We start from the raw sequence: 14,680 nt of genomic DNA on the forward strand, positions 1-14,680 counted from the left end.
ATTATTAGAGTTGCTGAAATTTTTAATTTTGGTTCCCTATGCAGGAGGGAATAATTAAAACATGTTCCAAACTAGCAGATTTTCAAATATAAATTTTACTCTCCTTCTATAAATTTAGCCATTGTATACAGTTCTCTGAGAAAACATTTGCCCCTTTTTTGTATATTGTCACACTTACATGTTTCAAATCATCGCACAAAGTCTTTTCATTTCAGATGAGACTAGATAAATTAAGTAAATAAAAATGCAGTTTTTAAATGGCAATTGAGTTTATTAACTGTTATTATTAACAATTGCATTTATTAATTCATCAATGACTCATCCAGGAGCTAAAAAAAAAAGAAAAGAAACAAAGAGACAATGGTAAGGTTCCAAGGTGAAAGCCACAGCTGACCAAATACAAACAAACAAACAAAAAACACACAAGTGTTCATCTCACATTTTCCAAAAAAAAGAAAAAAACAATAATCATCATGATGATCTCCAGGACATTTAGGAAAACTGTTGTTGACACATTATACGATCATTTTGTAAAGGTGGTGTTCTGGTTGGTGTTGAACTGCTTTGGATTATGAGGACAACCTCTGCTGCACCTGGAAAGGGAGAGGCTGCTTGTGGCTTTCAGAGGAATCTGTTGTTGCTGCTACAATAATGACTTTGCCGGATTTTCCTTCGCTCACCCACACTCTTCTTACACACTTTACGTCATGGCTCCCCTGTTATTATGGGTGTCTGTGCTTACATAAAAATACTTTGTTACGTCTTTTATCACGTCTGTGAACTGCCATTTGCTGGAAGTCTTAAATCACGACTGGATCACCTCGGCATTGAAATGGATTACACAGAATAAAAGAAGGTCAAGTCTGTAACATGACAAACAGCTGAAACACAATGCCAGCTTCATCTGCAGGATTAAAATGGTCATACAGTTAAATTCAATTCCAAAAAAATAGCGTCTGTATATTAATATTGTAAAGGCAGGATATGGTGCAGGTCATATTAAAGGACCAAATTAACTAAACCAGTTTAAATAGCATTCTTATACTGGAATAATCCTTATTTGCTATGACAGCCCATTATAAATTTATTCTGTTTCTAAAGCCTCGTAGAACCTTCATCTCTTTTTAATCTTACACGATGAATAAGCAAATAACCACCTACTCACTAAAAATAAACCTGTGCTCCTGCTTAAAATGTATAGATATTACTGTTACGCGTGAGCTGTATTTGGGCTGTTCAGGGATTAAATCATAGATACTAAAATGAAGATTATAGGACTTTTTTTTTTATAGTACAGCTTTATGTTTTCATGTCCATTCCCTGATGGGCTGTCCCAGTCTTCCTCTATAAATTGCTTCACTTGATCCTCCTGTTGGCATCTGCCTCTAAGGACAGCCTACAAGCAAGACAACATGAGGACTGTCGGTTGGAGTATTTTGGTTTTCATGTTAGCCTCACCGGCTTCAGGTAAATAGTAGTGATTTGTTCATTTATTATTTTCGTATATCATGTGTCTTTTTTTTAAATGATGTATTTATTTATAAAACTGATGGTATGATTTCCCAAAAATACAGGTCAAGTATCACAGGATTGTTCAGCACCAGATAAATACCCGAACACCAAACTGGAGACGAAATATGCCAGGAGACAGAAATTCAGCCACAACGAGAAAGTTTACTACAGCTGTGAGGACGACTTCACTGCTTTCAGAGGCAGCAGGGCTGTGCAGTGTGTTGATGGACAATGGACCAAACTGACTTTAAAATGCGAAAGTAAGAATTTGCCATGGACCATTTATTTGTTTTCAGGAGTGGAAAAAAGACTCGCTTGCGTGTTGTTTCACTCAGCAGCCTGTTTACTGAGATATTCTTAGACCTGTAATTTACTTAGATGGGTTTAAAGCAGCGCAGAAGCCCGCTAACACCCCCTACTGGGGAAGGTGTTTAATAGATATACAAGTAAAAAAAATTTATCAAGAAAAAAGTCGTTCATAAAAAGAAGTCAGAATGCACACAGGTGTTTGGGAAATTTACTGACAACAACATTTCTTACAGCCTTAAAGGTAGTTTTACATTTTTTTTTCAAATCTAAATCAGTTGAATAGAGTCATTTAATTTACTTTGAATAACTTTTTTCCCTTACTAAATAATTAAGAAAAATAAATGTCTAGATGCATGCTAAGTTACCCAGTTAAGGAAAAAAAAACTTTCTGAATTAGAAAAAAATATGGGGCATAATCTCTTTGGCTTTCTTTGGTTTGAGAGTCACGTGCCGGTCTAAATAACCATACTGCAAACTAATTTTTAACTAGATTATAAGAGATAGTGTACTAGTAATGTAATTGCCTCTGTTTTACAACCAAACTGATTAATGCAGTTCTGTCTTCGTGATCAATGGCCTTTTTAAAAATGGAACTGATTTTAATCATTGCCAAACTACAAGATGCAAGATGGTGCTAACAGAGCAAAAGGAAACTAAAGAAATACGTTTTGTCAGATTATCAACTGAGGGTGAAAATTCTTTGAAGAAAAATGTATGTAACTTACATGATTCATCACTCTGCTCTTTTTGAGTCATTTTCCCCATAAATAGGCTTGTAGTTCACCACATATTTTGGCTTGAAGGATAAACTGTGTTTTACAGTTCATCTCTGCAGCCTCTTTAACCATAAATGATCATTTCATGATTTAAAATTCTTTTATATTGCTGGTATCAAGACCAGTTCTGGGCTTCTTAACCTCAGACAAGCATCAAATGACAAGTCCTCTACAGTATCAGTTTCTTCACATGTTCCAGTTTTTTTTCTAGACCTCCATAAAACATTCCCGCAAAATCAGCCTTGGTTGTGGGCTTTTATATTTCCATCTAGAAATTAAACTGTAATGTGTCATTTACACGCTTACTATCTTGCATTTAACAGAGATATCATGTGGCAATGCTGGTGATCTACCCAATGGAGAGTTCCAGTATGAAGGGAATTCATACATCGGGGAGAAGGTTTTTGCTGTGTGCAATGAGGGGTAAGTTTTACTTTGAAGAACTCCTAAAACATCAGAATAAGACTTTCAAGTGGTGTTTGACTGCATCTCTTATCTACAGATACACTCTGAAAGGGCTGAACTACATGATATGCAAAAGGTCTGGATGGGCTGGTGAATTCCCATCATGTGAAGGTACAGTGATGTGGTACATTGAAGTACTTGAACTAGCTTGTAAATGGAAACCCAATAGTTGTGAAACTGTAAGGGGTGGCTTTAAGTGGGTGGTAGTGTTAATGCGTAACTAATCCCTGAATGTTATGTAAATTGGGAGTTTAATCTCTTAACTCAGTTGAAGCAAATTTCCCATGTTTGTTTTGGACAAATTGTTATTTGCACAGAAGTCCACTCAGGTTCAGATCAGGCAGGCTGTTCCTCCCAATCATGCTCCTCCAGGTCTCACTGTCATTGCGTGTGTGAGCATTAAAGACTCCCAGAAGGATAATTGAAGAGCACACTCCAGCCCTCCACCCAGTAAATTCAAGAAGGCTGGGTAGTCTGAACTGTCAACGGGAGCATAAGAACAAACAACAGTCAGAACCCGTTCCCCGACTCGAAGGTCCAAGAAAACAACCCTGTCATCCACCAGCAAAACCCCCAACGTACAGTCCCACTGCCTCAGGGCAAGTCCAGGCACAGTCCTGGAACAATCCAGCTCCTTTCCACGAAACTGTTTCCAGAGCCTGACATATGTGACGTATGAACCCAAATATATCTAACCGATATCTCTCAACTTCATACAACGCACTTTCCCTGCCAGAGAGGTGACAATCTATGTCCCAATAGCCAGACTCGATAGCAAGGTTCCCCCTGTAGGTGGTGGGTGTACAGGAGCAGGCTAAGTGGAAAGCAGCTCAGGCAGTAGCTAAAGCAAAAATCTCAGTGTGGGAGGAGTTCAGTGAGACAATTGCTGTTGGTGTCGAAGCAACTCTGGAAAACCTATCATGTGATTCAGCAGGGGAAAGCATTGGAGCTCCCCACTCCCTCTACTCACATGGTGTATAGAGGGAGTGGGGTGTTTTTGACTTCAACTGAGGGCATAGTCGGGCAGTAGAAGGAATACTTAGAGGACCTCCTCCCATTGGCATGTCTTCTGTAGAGGAAACAGATTCTGGGTATGATGGGGACAACTTGCCTATCACCAGAGGTGAGGTGACTGAGGCAGTTAAACAACTCCTTGGTGTCCAGGCCCCTGCATTAGATGAGGTTCAACCGGAGTTTCTAAAGAATCTGGATGTTGTAGGGCTGTCTTGTTTGACATGCCTCAGCATCATCATGTGGAAATCTTGGACGGTGGCCCTGGACTGACCTTGGAGTGGTGGTTCCAATCTTTAAGAAACAGGACCGGAGACTGTGTTCCAACTACAGGGGGATCACACCGCTCAGCCTCCCCAGGAATATCAATGCCAGGGAGCTGGAGAGGAGAGTTCATCCATTAGTCAAACCTCAAATGCAGGAGGAAAAAATGTGGTTTTTGTCCTAGTTGTGGAACAGTGGATCTTTATCCTCTCAACAGTATTTAAGGGTGCATGGGAGTTTGTCTAACCAGTGTACTTTTGTGGACTTGGAGAAGCTATTTATTCGCATACCTCACAGTATCCTGTGGGGGATGCTTCAGGAGTATCGGGTGCTGGCCTGCTGCTGAGTTATTCAGTCTGTGTACAACTGTGTACAATTTCTAGGTGGAGCCAATTGGTGGAAGGCTTTCACTTTGGTGGCCACAGGATCTCCTCTGCTTTTTGCAGATGATGAGGTTCCAGCTAATCTGGATCAGGGAAGAGTTGCTCCCCCAACTGGAGGAGTTTAAGTATCTTGGGTCCTTGTTCACAAGTGAGGGGGGGAAAGGAGCAAGAGATTGACAGACTGATTAGGGCGGATAGCAGGGTCAGAATTTTGGTGTAAACTACATCAAAGCACGGATCCAACCTGCCTTGTGACAGCAGTTCAGACTGTAGTTAATGTAATGGTGTGGGAGATATGTTCTTGACACACTTTGGGCCTCTTAGTACTATTTGGGCATTGTTTAAACACCACAGCCTATTGTAGTATTGTTTCTGACCATGTCTATCCCTTTATGACAACAGTGGTCCATATTCTGTTGGCTTTGGCAATGAGTTCACTGTGATTAAATGGCCTTCATGGTCACCAGATCTCAAACAGAGCTCCTGTGGGATTTTATGGAACAAGAGATTCACATCATGGTTATGTAACTATGGGACACTTATCATGTCAGCATGGACCAAAATCTAAGAAAAACATTTTTCATTTAACTTATTTAATCTATGAAAAAGAGAATTAGAGCAGCTCTGAAGGCTAATGGTTTCAACACAGTACTAGTAAGGTATACCTACTGAAGTGGTCAGTGAGTGTATTTGCATAGCCAGTTTTTCTAAAATAAGTATTTAGATTTAGTAAATTCTAACCTTTGTTCACTTGTACTTAAGACATGAAATACATTTTTCTTATTTTTACTATCAGAGGGAGTTATCACCTGCCCAACCCCAGAAGTAGCCAACTCTGTGCAGAGAACCGGAGGTGTTTCTGCATACCAGGTGGGAGATAACCTGACCTTCACCTGCAGTGAAGGTTTCCAGCTGAATGGAGCTCAGCAGACCACATGTGACGCCAGTGGCCAGTGGAAGCCTCAACCTCCTCAATGTGTTCCCATACCTGATGATAAAATTCAACCATCACCTGGTAAAGGGTTCATATTTTTACCTGATACGCCACTTACGCTGCATTAGCACTATGAAAAATGGCCTTCATCTGAGTTTGCTAAAACTAAAGTGATATCTTCCCCTGTGGAAAATGTTTTCAGCAGGTAGCTGTGGTGTGCCACCAGCTGTCAGCAACTCCAATGTCCACCTTACTGACAGGTTCATTACAAAGACATCTTTCTTTTCTGGGCAAAAGGTCTATTACAACTGTGATGTTGGATATGTTTCAGCAGGCGGCAGAAAGTCTCGCCTCTGTAATAATGGGATATGGACACCACTGAAGCTTAAGTGTGAGCGTAAGTATATTTGATATTTCTTTTTGATCAAGTCTTTTTATAAATCCTAGTTTTTCCACATTTTATCCCATGACCAGGATAGGATTATTGTTGACATAAAATATTTTAGAATAGCATTTATTAATGTAACACTCATCAATTAAATTGTAAGTTGCACCCTTGTCCATCAGAGGATTTTAGTGGCCCTTCAGAAATTAGAAATAATTTACTCCATATCTGTTTTCAAATATCCTCCCGGAAACACTAAACAGTGAGTCCTGGACAAACCTCTACCACCTGAAGTTGACTTTTCTTACAGTGGAATGCTTTAGGTCTCTTTGCTTTACTTTTTTTTCCATGCATTTACATTTTACCATGGTATCACCCCTGTAGGGAGTGCTTAAAACATTGCATTTCTATTGCATACTTAAAAAAAAGCCTCTAATCTAGGCTGGGTTACCACTGAGAGTAACCTTGAATTGGACAGGATTACTGCATTATCTCATTTGACCAAGTCTTGAGGCTCAATTAAACTTATCCATGGTGAGATGAATGAATGTGTTATCCAAAACGACAGCACCACATGATGATGATAGTTTGTCTTGCTGGACATTACAATAAAAATTCTTGAAATGCAGTACTGTCATGTTAAATTATTTCTGTTCTTTGGCTGTAAAGGAAAGCTTTGTGGCTCAGCTGGAGATATTCAGAATGGACAGTTTGTATATACTGGAGTAGAATTTGGAGATACCGCTACAGTCGTCTGTGATGAGGGGTAAGAATTTTTAAACCTCCTGCATTCTCAGTGAATGCAACTTTGAAACAAAAGGGGTTTCAGCCTTTTGGAGTTATCAGAACTTCTGCATTTATTACTCACAAAATGTTTTCTGTACTCGAGTCACAATTGTTATTCTACAATTGTGTAACATAACATACAATCGAGTTACTCACTGTGTCCAATGTAGAAGTGGAATTTTAGAAATCATTTCGAAGATGTGGTCTTTAAATGAACTCTGCGACCCATTTCCTGACGTTTAGGTTCATGCTTGTGGGACGTGCAACCAGACACTGCATGAATAACGGCTGGAGCGGACGCAACCCTGTTTGTGAAGGTTAGGTTGCCTATCGCACAAGCACACCACAGCTTTTAGGTGTCAGTTGGTTTTCCTGAATCTCAGCATCCTAAAATTATTGTATTTCTTGCAGCTGCGGTGTGTGAAGACCCTCCTGAAGTGAGCAACGCAGAAATAACTGGCCTTCAAGATGAACCTTACACATACAAGAGTGTTATTCGCTATTTGTGTCGTGCAGGAACTCTTGTTGGAGAAAGGGAGATTTGGTGTACTAAACATGGGACATGGAGTGCACCTGCACCAGAATGCAAAGGTCATATTCTGACAGAGCAGATTGTAGTTTTTATTGTGTTTATGAATAATCATTAAAGTTGAATTCTTTTCTTTTTTTTCCCCACAGAAATAACATGTCCATCACCAAATGTGCCTAATGCTTACTGGACAGGAAACCACAATCAGAAGTTTCAGTACAGGGCCACTATATATATTGAGTGTAACATGGGTTATGTCATGAGTGGGCCAGGTACAGTGTACTGTGAACGTGATGGCCGATGGTTACCTGAGCTTCCCAAATGTCAACGCAGACGTAAGTAATCAGTACTTTTTCCTGGTATGAGTAACCTGAAGTACTGTTCCCACACTAAAACTATGCCTTTTTTTTTTCCCTCCCCAGGTTTTGTCAACCAGTGGGGCTAATTCCCCAGCTCTCAAACCTTAACCTTCCATATTCAGCGCTATCTGTCAAAACTATATAACAGCACTCAATGGATGAAAACAGTTAAGCTAACATTGAATTCTTACCAAAATGCAACTTATTTAAAATCAACCTAAGCCATTTGGGATACCTAATAACTTAAAAATGTATTATACATTACTATACAGACATTAAAACATGTTTTAAATGAAGCTGAAGTACAGTTTGTTTATTTTGATACGCGTTTGGGCAAGAACAGGTACAAACTTTTCATTCACATCTGTACATAGGTTGGGTTTTTTTTTTTTTTATTCCTTACAGTTGATAATGTTATGTGTATCATCTCTAGACTAAACGGTGAGTGAGCATTTCATGAACAAACAAGCTACAAGAAAACAAGAACACCAATTCCATTCATTTTAAAAAGACAATACAAAATCCAGACATTTCTTTACATGAGCAATAACAATTCAAGTGCAAATATCATTATCAACTCCGATACATCATAGCAAACTCTTATTTTAAAAGGCAACAATTAAAAGGGGGGGAGTAAATCAGGTTGCAAAAAGGAAAAAAAGAAACAAGCTGATTTAGGTGGGATGGGTCCGTTTTTGGCAACGTGGGCCAAGTGAGCGCATGGAGAAGTTGCATATTGGATTTTAAGATATAAATCAATGACTGAAGCTGATAATAAAGTGAGGATTTTATAGCTGACGAGTTGTGTTACTTGGCCCAACATCGCATTTGAGTCCAATATGTTCAATTTCTTTGTCCTCCTAAAGTCTGAGTCTTAAAATACATGGGGTGACAGTGCCAACCACTTCACCGAGATGCCACCCCTTTGTTACATTTCACCACACATAATGCATTTTTCTAAAAGTAGTTACATTTTAGAAGTTAAATATCTTCACAATGACTTACATTTAATACAAGGAGTCGCAACAAGAAAACAACCCAAAACACATTTCACAAGTTTTTGTGTCACACTTGGCTTTAACCAAGAATTCATTTTCAATCATTGCACTCTGTATTAAAATAAAGGGAAATGACTGACTGCAAATCTAGAGCCCAAGACAACTACACATGCTTTCTCTTGGGAGGTCTTTGGAAGATCTGTCTTCTTTAGGACAGAATAAAATTTGAGCAGTCTTGGGTGTCTTTGGACTTTAGGCGGGTCGGACATGAGGGGCAAAAAATGATTTTGGGGGCCCTGTGTAAGAAAATTGTAATTACAGAATTCAACCCTCGTCTAATTTATTTTCATTATTTACAAGACTAAAAAAAAAAAATAAAAAAAATAAAAACAAATTATAAAACTGGTGGTCCACAGACAGGCAAGGTGGGAATATCAATTTCCTGGGTGTAGAAACTATAGTGTATCAGATTCGGAGCTTCCCTTTGTTTTTAAACCTATAGATTATAAATGTGTAGCGTACATCAGAAAGACAATGAGACTGAAGAATTAAAGTGACCTTTTAAAAGAAGCAGCAAACATAATGTCCCTCAAAGACATTTCTTTCTCTCTGAGACATGTTCCACTAAGCATCACATTATCTCATTTCTGTGGCTCCCAACAACTTTTTTCATAATATCCACCACGTTCCTAAAACAGCTAACCACCCTTTTTTTTTGTATTTGCTTTAAGTTGGCTTGGAAAAGAGCAACAGAAATAATCTGAAGGTTGGAAAATGCTGGTACAGTCTAAACAGACAGAGAATAACTGTTTTAACAGTAAAACCCTTGGAAACTGCTCTAAGAGCTCAAATATAGTCGGGCTTTGAATGAGCTGGACCGCAGCTGCGACATGAATTTTACAACTGCTCCTCCTCGAGGACAGCACACAGACACTGAAGATGGAACCAGAGTTACACAACACTTGCACAACACTTACAGTCATACTTATTGGTAGGAGTTGAGCTCATTTAAGCAAATACAATAACAAGCTCAGACAGCACGCACAAAACATCACTCCTACTGTCTGAAATAGGCGTTTCTATTGTTTGTTTTCTTTTTTTGTGTGTGTGTGGTTTCATTGCACAACACAATAGAAACCAAACCCACTCACAATACTCTATATCCCCACTAAATGTTTGAGCTCAGGAATGCAGACCTGTGCTGAATGGTAACTGACCAAAAAAGAAAAAACAAAACAAAAATGGTGTTGAAAAATTTCTCAGGTCTGCATAGTGTTTATTGTCAAAGCCTACAAAAAAATAAGAGGGTAAACGTAAGAGTATGTCTCGTGTTTTTAAGTCCTGTGAGAGTTGCGCGATGTGGCCTATAAGATGGAGGGGGATATCGGGGGGGAGGGTCGCGATCCGGCGTGTCGGCAGCTGTGTGGCTTTTACTTGTATGGTCGCAGAAAAGCAGAGACTTTGCTGCTTATGAGACGGATGAAGGAGCGGGGAAGCAACTCGTTGGACTCCCGAGTGGTGTACTTAAAGTAGTTGTGTGGGTGAGCCAGCACATCAAAGAGAGTCTTTATCAGTTTTTTATCCTGTGAGGAAAAATCAACAGGTATAAAGCCTTTAATGAAACACACTTTAGTTCTCAGTTACTGCCTTAATCACATTTGAAGGTGTTGCTAAATACTGGGAGAAAAAATTGCAGCTGTAAGAGAACATTAATCTCGTCAATATTAACGCACCGCCTGACTCACAACAACAGCTTTGTTTATTCTTACGACATCTTTCCTCTTCAATGAATCACCTTCGCAACAATGAATGATGCCAATGATGCATACAGTTAGCAGGAAAAGGAAAAAGAAAAGGGGGCTGGGCTAACCTTGAGGATTTCTTGATGGTTTTCAGAGGCGTAGAGCCTTCCGTCTCGCACTATGTCCTCTACGAGCTGTTCGTAGTCCTCTGAATTCATAAAAACAACAACGCATAATATAATCCCTGCTTGCTTTCTCATAGCATGCTGAAAACAGGTCATGCAAAACAAGTTAGGAGGTGAAAAAATAAACACAAACATGGCGAAAAAACTCATTCATATCCTGGAAAACTCCCTTTGACTCAACTTAATGTCACCTTTTTGTAAAGGGAAACTACAGTGTAACATTAAAGGTGATTCATAGGCAGGTGTGTGTTTGGTACACACCTAAGCCATCAGGGTGGCAGAGAAACTGATTAATCTGTCAGACAGTCACGTTTTCCAGCCTCTCTGTAACATTCCTTTCCTTTGTATTTTGGACTGTTAACCATAAAAATAAAATAAAAAATCATATTTTCCTCTATTTTACAACTTTTGGTTTTTCTGAATAATCGATCATTTAAAATCAGATGACAAATATATAATAGTAATAGTTAATTGCAGTTTTAAATGGCGTGTCCACCACAGTTGCACTCTGTTTTTGGTGCAAAATATGTAACATTTTAGTCATGACGGCAGATATGTTTTTTGTGCTGCAAGCGTTATTCTCGTTAAAATGACATTAACGCCATAACCGCGTTAAACCGGCAAATCTCCAGTTACGCCGCAAATCTCCGTTGTGCAGCCCCACGCACGGGGCGATCCGCGCTAACTAGCTAACGGAGATTTGCCGCATTAATGCGGTTATGGCGTTAATGTCATTTTAACGAGAATAACGCTGACATCACTAGTTTCCATGTACAATAATTAGCCAATCATTCAAATTAAATGTTGTCCATCTTTTTGCAAAAAAAAAAAAAGCTAATATGTGTCGTTTTCACACAGCTACACTGACAAAAATAAAAAGACTGTCACCTGCCACGTTTATTAAAAATAATACTATATAAGATTTATTTTATAAAACAACCCTTTAAGGTCAAAATAAAGTCTGTTAGAAAAATTTTAGACGCATAACAGTTCACAATCTAAGCCATCTGGTGAGAAAAGTGATAATGTTTCATACCATCATAAGTAACATAGGGGATCTGAAAGCCTCTGGCGCTGTTAGCCTCATTAGACTTGAAGTTAATCCAGAGACGTCTGGACCGAGCTGTGAAGGCGATGGGCCGCTCATACGTCTGACATGTCTCGTAGGTGGTGATGGACGTAGCTGACCCTTGTATTAAAGAAGAAAAATGACCAGGTTTATAGTGTGATTAAATTACTACATTTCAATGAAAGCTAATGAAAGAGGGCCACTTACAGTTCTTCCTCATAACCAGCACATCTCCACATTCATCCTCTGAAGGCAAGAAAATCTCCGGCACAACAATTAGGATCTTGCGCTTGCTGGGTGGGTTGATGTTCCAAATGCACTCCACATTTGCAGGGTAATTACCAGGATAGTTAGGTGACTCAATATAACCCATAAACTCGCCCATCTCCCCGCCACATTGCCTGTCTAGACGTACACAAACATATCAAATTAAATTCAAGCCCATGTCTGAGAAAAATGAACAACACAAAACACTCATTTTCATACTCACTCTTGCACTGCGAGACACTTGTGGCACCATCAAAATCAGTGGTGGTATTTCCAGGACAGGAGATGCAGTAGTTTTGTTTAAACTCTGTCTGATAGGTCCCCACAGGGCAGCGGATACAGCGGTGTACTGTGGTGTTGTAGTAATGACCTGGAGAACAATCAACTGCAGGGAAAAAGTAAAAATATTAAGCGAAGAAGTTTGGATTTCTTCCCCCCAGCAAAGATAAAAAGTTGACCTTTGACTTCACAGTCGTGGAAGGAGCTGGCCCCTTCCCGCTTGGTGCTGAGACCTCCCCCACAGGGAAAGCACAGGGTCCGTCCCAAATCTGGTTGGTAATTGCCCTGAGGACATGGCAGGCAAGGTTTGAATCCACTGCTGGAGTAGTACCCTGTTGGACACTGGCCTGGATTTGATGTGAACAACACAGGGATCAGGCTTTTTAATGAGTCAGAATTGGATGTTTTAACATAGTCCGTGGGACTTTAAACAAGGCTACCTGCACAGGAGGAGATGTTCCGTGCGCCCACAGGCCCATGGCCATCGCTTCCAGGACAGAGGTCACAGGCCAGCTGCCCCTCTTTCTCCTGGAAAGTGCCGGGTGGACACTGGACACAGCGTTCCTGCTCACCGTGGTAGTAAGAGCCTGGCAAACATCTGACTGAGAGAACATCCACAATGGCTTCAGTTAGAGATTAGGACACACTTAGCTATAACTCCTCATTAACTAAATATGTAACGTGGATGGATAAAATATGCACTATATACATATGCACAAATATGCATTTGTTATTTGTATCTGGGATCATTTCTATTAATTCTGGTGGTTAATCTTTGTAACACATGAGGAGAGCAAACCAGAGCAGATGAACACAGTTTTGTTTTTTTTGTTTTATTGTTATTGGCACCTCAGGTGATAGTGGGTTCCAAAGTAGCTTGCAGGGGCAGAAGCAATTGGCTAAAACAGCTTAACTTGCATGTCCTTTTTTTACATTTGCTAATTGGATGCAGAGCTGGATTATAGTAGAGCCATCACATGATACTGGATGACACTTAAATCAGCTGATCTCCTAGGGTTGTGGCTGGGTCTGATTGGGTGATGACTGATTAGTTTTGTTGTGTAGAGACCTCACCTGAAGACTAGCTAAAGACACACCTTCTATGAAACAATGATGCACAATGTGACATTTCGTAAGGTTATATTCTGACATTTAGGGTGTACTAACACTGGGCACAATTGCTCTGTAATATAACCAACAGTCCAACCAATCTCCGCCTGGGCCCACCTGTTCAAGCAGCCCAGGACAGAGTTAACCAGACTTGACGCTCAGGTATGACCCAGTGCTCCCGTTAGTCAAATTAACTGAACTTTGGAGCTCAGATGTGCTCATGTGTGGTACTTATTGGCTGCTGTGAGTACATCCTAAGTTTCTAAATACATCCTTGCAGCAAAATTAGCTTATCCAAGACTACCATTTCTGCTCTCTGGTCTTACCACATCGGCCACTGTCCCTCTCCCAGCCTGGACCACAGTTTTCCTGAATAGGAGCAGCCTGGGGAAGTTTTTGGGCCACCTCATATTCCAAACCAGCAACTCTGATGAGGAAGCGCTCCTGGTTGATGGACTTCTTCAGAGCCTTGATATAGGTTTTAACCTGCTTCTCCATCCGTTGTCTCAGGCAGCTGAGATTACAACTCCCTGGATTGGAGTTCATAAAAAATTTAAATAAAATTTTAAATAATTATGTCTTAAGCACCAACTAAGTTGATCAAGGTTTTCCTTTGGGATGGAAAAAAAAAAGTCCAACCTGTAGCATCTGTAGGTTTGACCTCAGCTTCCAGCTCTAATGTAATGCGTGTTACTTCTTTGTTGGAGGGGTTGCGAGCACGTCGCCCTTTAGCTTTCTTGGAGGAGTCACATTTAAGGTTGACAAATGTTACCAGGCAGTTGCTGCAGGGCTGCCCTCCTCCTGTGGACACACAATATCATATAATATCTTTAAGGCAGCACCGGCATACATTGCTTGGATCTGTTATAGAGCAGTCAACCTTTAAATATTAAAATAAATAAATAAACAACACATCTGTAAAGGAACATATCCAGTTAAGGACTGACCTTGTCCCAGTGTCCGTCCTCTGTCCTCAGTTCGGCCAGGCAGCTTAGGATGCAGGTGACATTTGGCGTTTTTGATCTTGAAAGAAGCCGTCTGCTTTACTGGAGGGGCCAGAGCCTCTACAGACAAACACAGCCCAGTGGGTAGGAGGACACTGAAACATCACACTGCCATCCCTGCAAAGACAGCTGTCTGTGCTGTTGTGATTGACATGTTGGGTCCTCGAAAACTCTGCGACCATATGAATATTGAGAGTGACAAACCTATGCAGCTCTGACTGCTGTTGGAGTTCAGCCTAGTGGGGGACTTCCCTCTGAGGATGGGGATACCACAACTGACAGAGTAGCTGTTATCAGATTCTGTAAAGGTTCA

The 14,680-nt window shown here is 40.2% G+C and overlaps 2 protein-coding genes across 4 annotated transcripts in view; one reads left to right on the forward strand and one right to left on the reverse strand.

Annotated features, from left to right (window-relative positions):
- The first annotated feature begins 1,333 nt into the window (after positions 1-1,333).
- LOC120718869 (complement receptor type 1-like) lies at positions 1,334-7,904 on the forward strand. Of its 2 annotated transcripts, none has more exons than XM_040007598.1 (11): positions 1,334-1,467; positions 1,575-1,772; positions 2,921-3,020; positions 3,100-3,173; positions 5,517-5,735; positions 5,857-6,051; positions 6,709-6,805; positions 7,069-7,142; positions 7,237-7,416; positions 7,504-7,689; positions 7,777-7,904. In XM_040007598.1, the coding sequence occupies exons 1-11, from the start codon at positions 1,413-1,415 to the stop codon at positions 7,797-7,799; spliced, it is 1,401 nt and encodes a 466-aa protein (XP_039863532.1). In that variant the 5' UTR covers positions 1,334-1,412; the 3' UTR covers positions 7,800-7,904. The 2 variants fall into 2 exon arrangements, with proteins under 2 accessions (XP_039863532.1, XP_039863533.1); XM_040007599.1 differs by having other exon boundaries at positions 5,860-6,051.
- A 141-nt stretch (positions 7,905-8,045) lies between these two features.
- The window catches only part of scube3 (signal peptide, CUB domain, EGF-like 3), a 74,939-nt gene continuing 68,304 nt past the window's right edge, over positions 8,046-14,680 (reverse strand). For both annotated transcript variants that reach the window (XM_040007591.1, XM_040007590.1), the window contains 11 exons: positions 14,572-14,667; positions 14,311-14,427; positions 14,003-14,164; positions 13,690-13,893; positions 12,694-12,855; positions 12,433-12,600; positions 12,198-12,359; positions 11,915-12,112; positions 11,675-11,827; positions 10,582-10,661; positions 8,046-10,294 (listed from right to left, as the gene is read on the reverse strand). In XM_040007591.1, the coding sequence (XP_039863525.1) occupies positions 10,142-10,294; positions 10,582-10,661; positions 11,675-11,827; positions 11,915-12,112; positions 12,198-12,359; positions 12,433-12,600; positions 12,694-12,855; positions 13,690-13,893; positions 14,003-14,164; positions 14,311-14,427; positions 14,572-14,667 (1,655 nt within the window). In that variant the 3' untranslated portion in view covers positions 8,046-10,141. The remainder of the gene's footprint in view (positions 10,295-10,581; positions 10,662-11,674; positions 11,828-11,914; positions 12,113-12,197; positions 12,360-12,432; positions 12,601-12,693; positions 12,856-13,689; positions 13,894-14,002; positions 14,165-14,310; positions 14,428-14,571; positions 14,668-14,680) is intronic.

The sequence above is a fragment of the Simochromis diagramma genome, unplaced genomic scaffold, assembly GCF_900408965.1.
Source record: "Simochromis diagramma unplaced genomic scaffold, fSimDia1.1 OVJJ01000545.1, whole genome shotgun sequence".
NCBI lineage: Eukaryota > Metazoa > Chordata > Actinopteri > Cichliformes > Cichlidae > Simochromis > Simochromis diagramma.

Excerpts from the sequence above, each read along its gene's own strand:
- LOC120718869 (XM_040007598.1), top strand. The coding sequence starts at position 1,413 with ATGAGGACTGTCGGTTGGAGTATTTTGGTTTTCATGTTAGCCTCACCG. Across the intron at positions 1,468-1,574 it reads GTTAGCCTCACCGGCTTCAG|GTCAAGTATCACAGGATTGT; the intron begins GTAAATAGTAGT and ends CCAAAAATACAG. Across the intron at positions 6,052-6,708 it reads ACTGAAGCTTAAGTGTGAGC|GAAAGCTTTGTGGCTCAGCT; the intron begins GTAAGTATATTT and ends TTGGCTGTAAAG.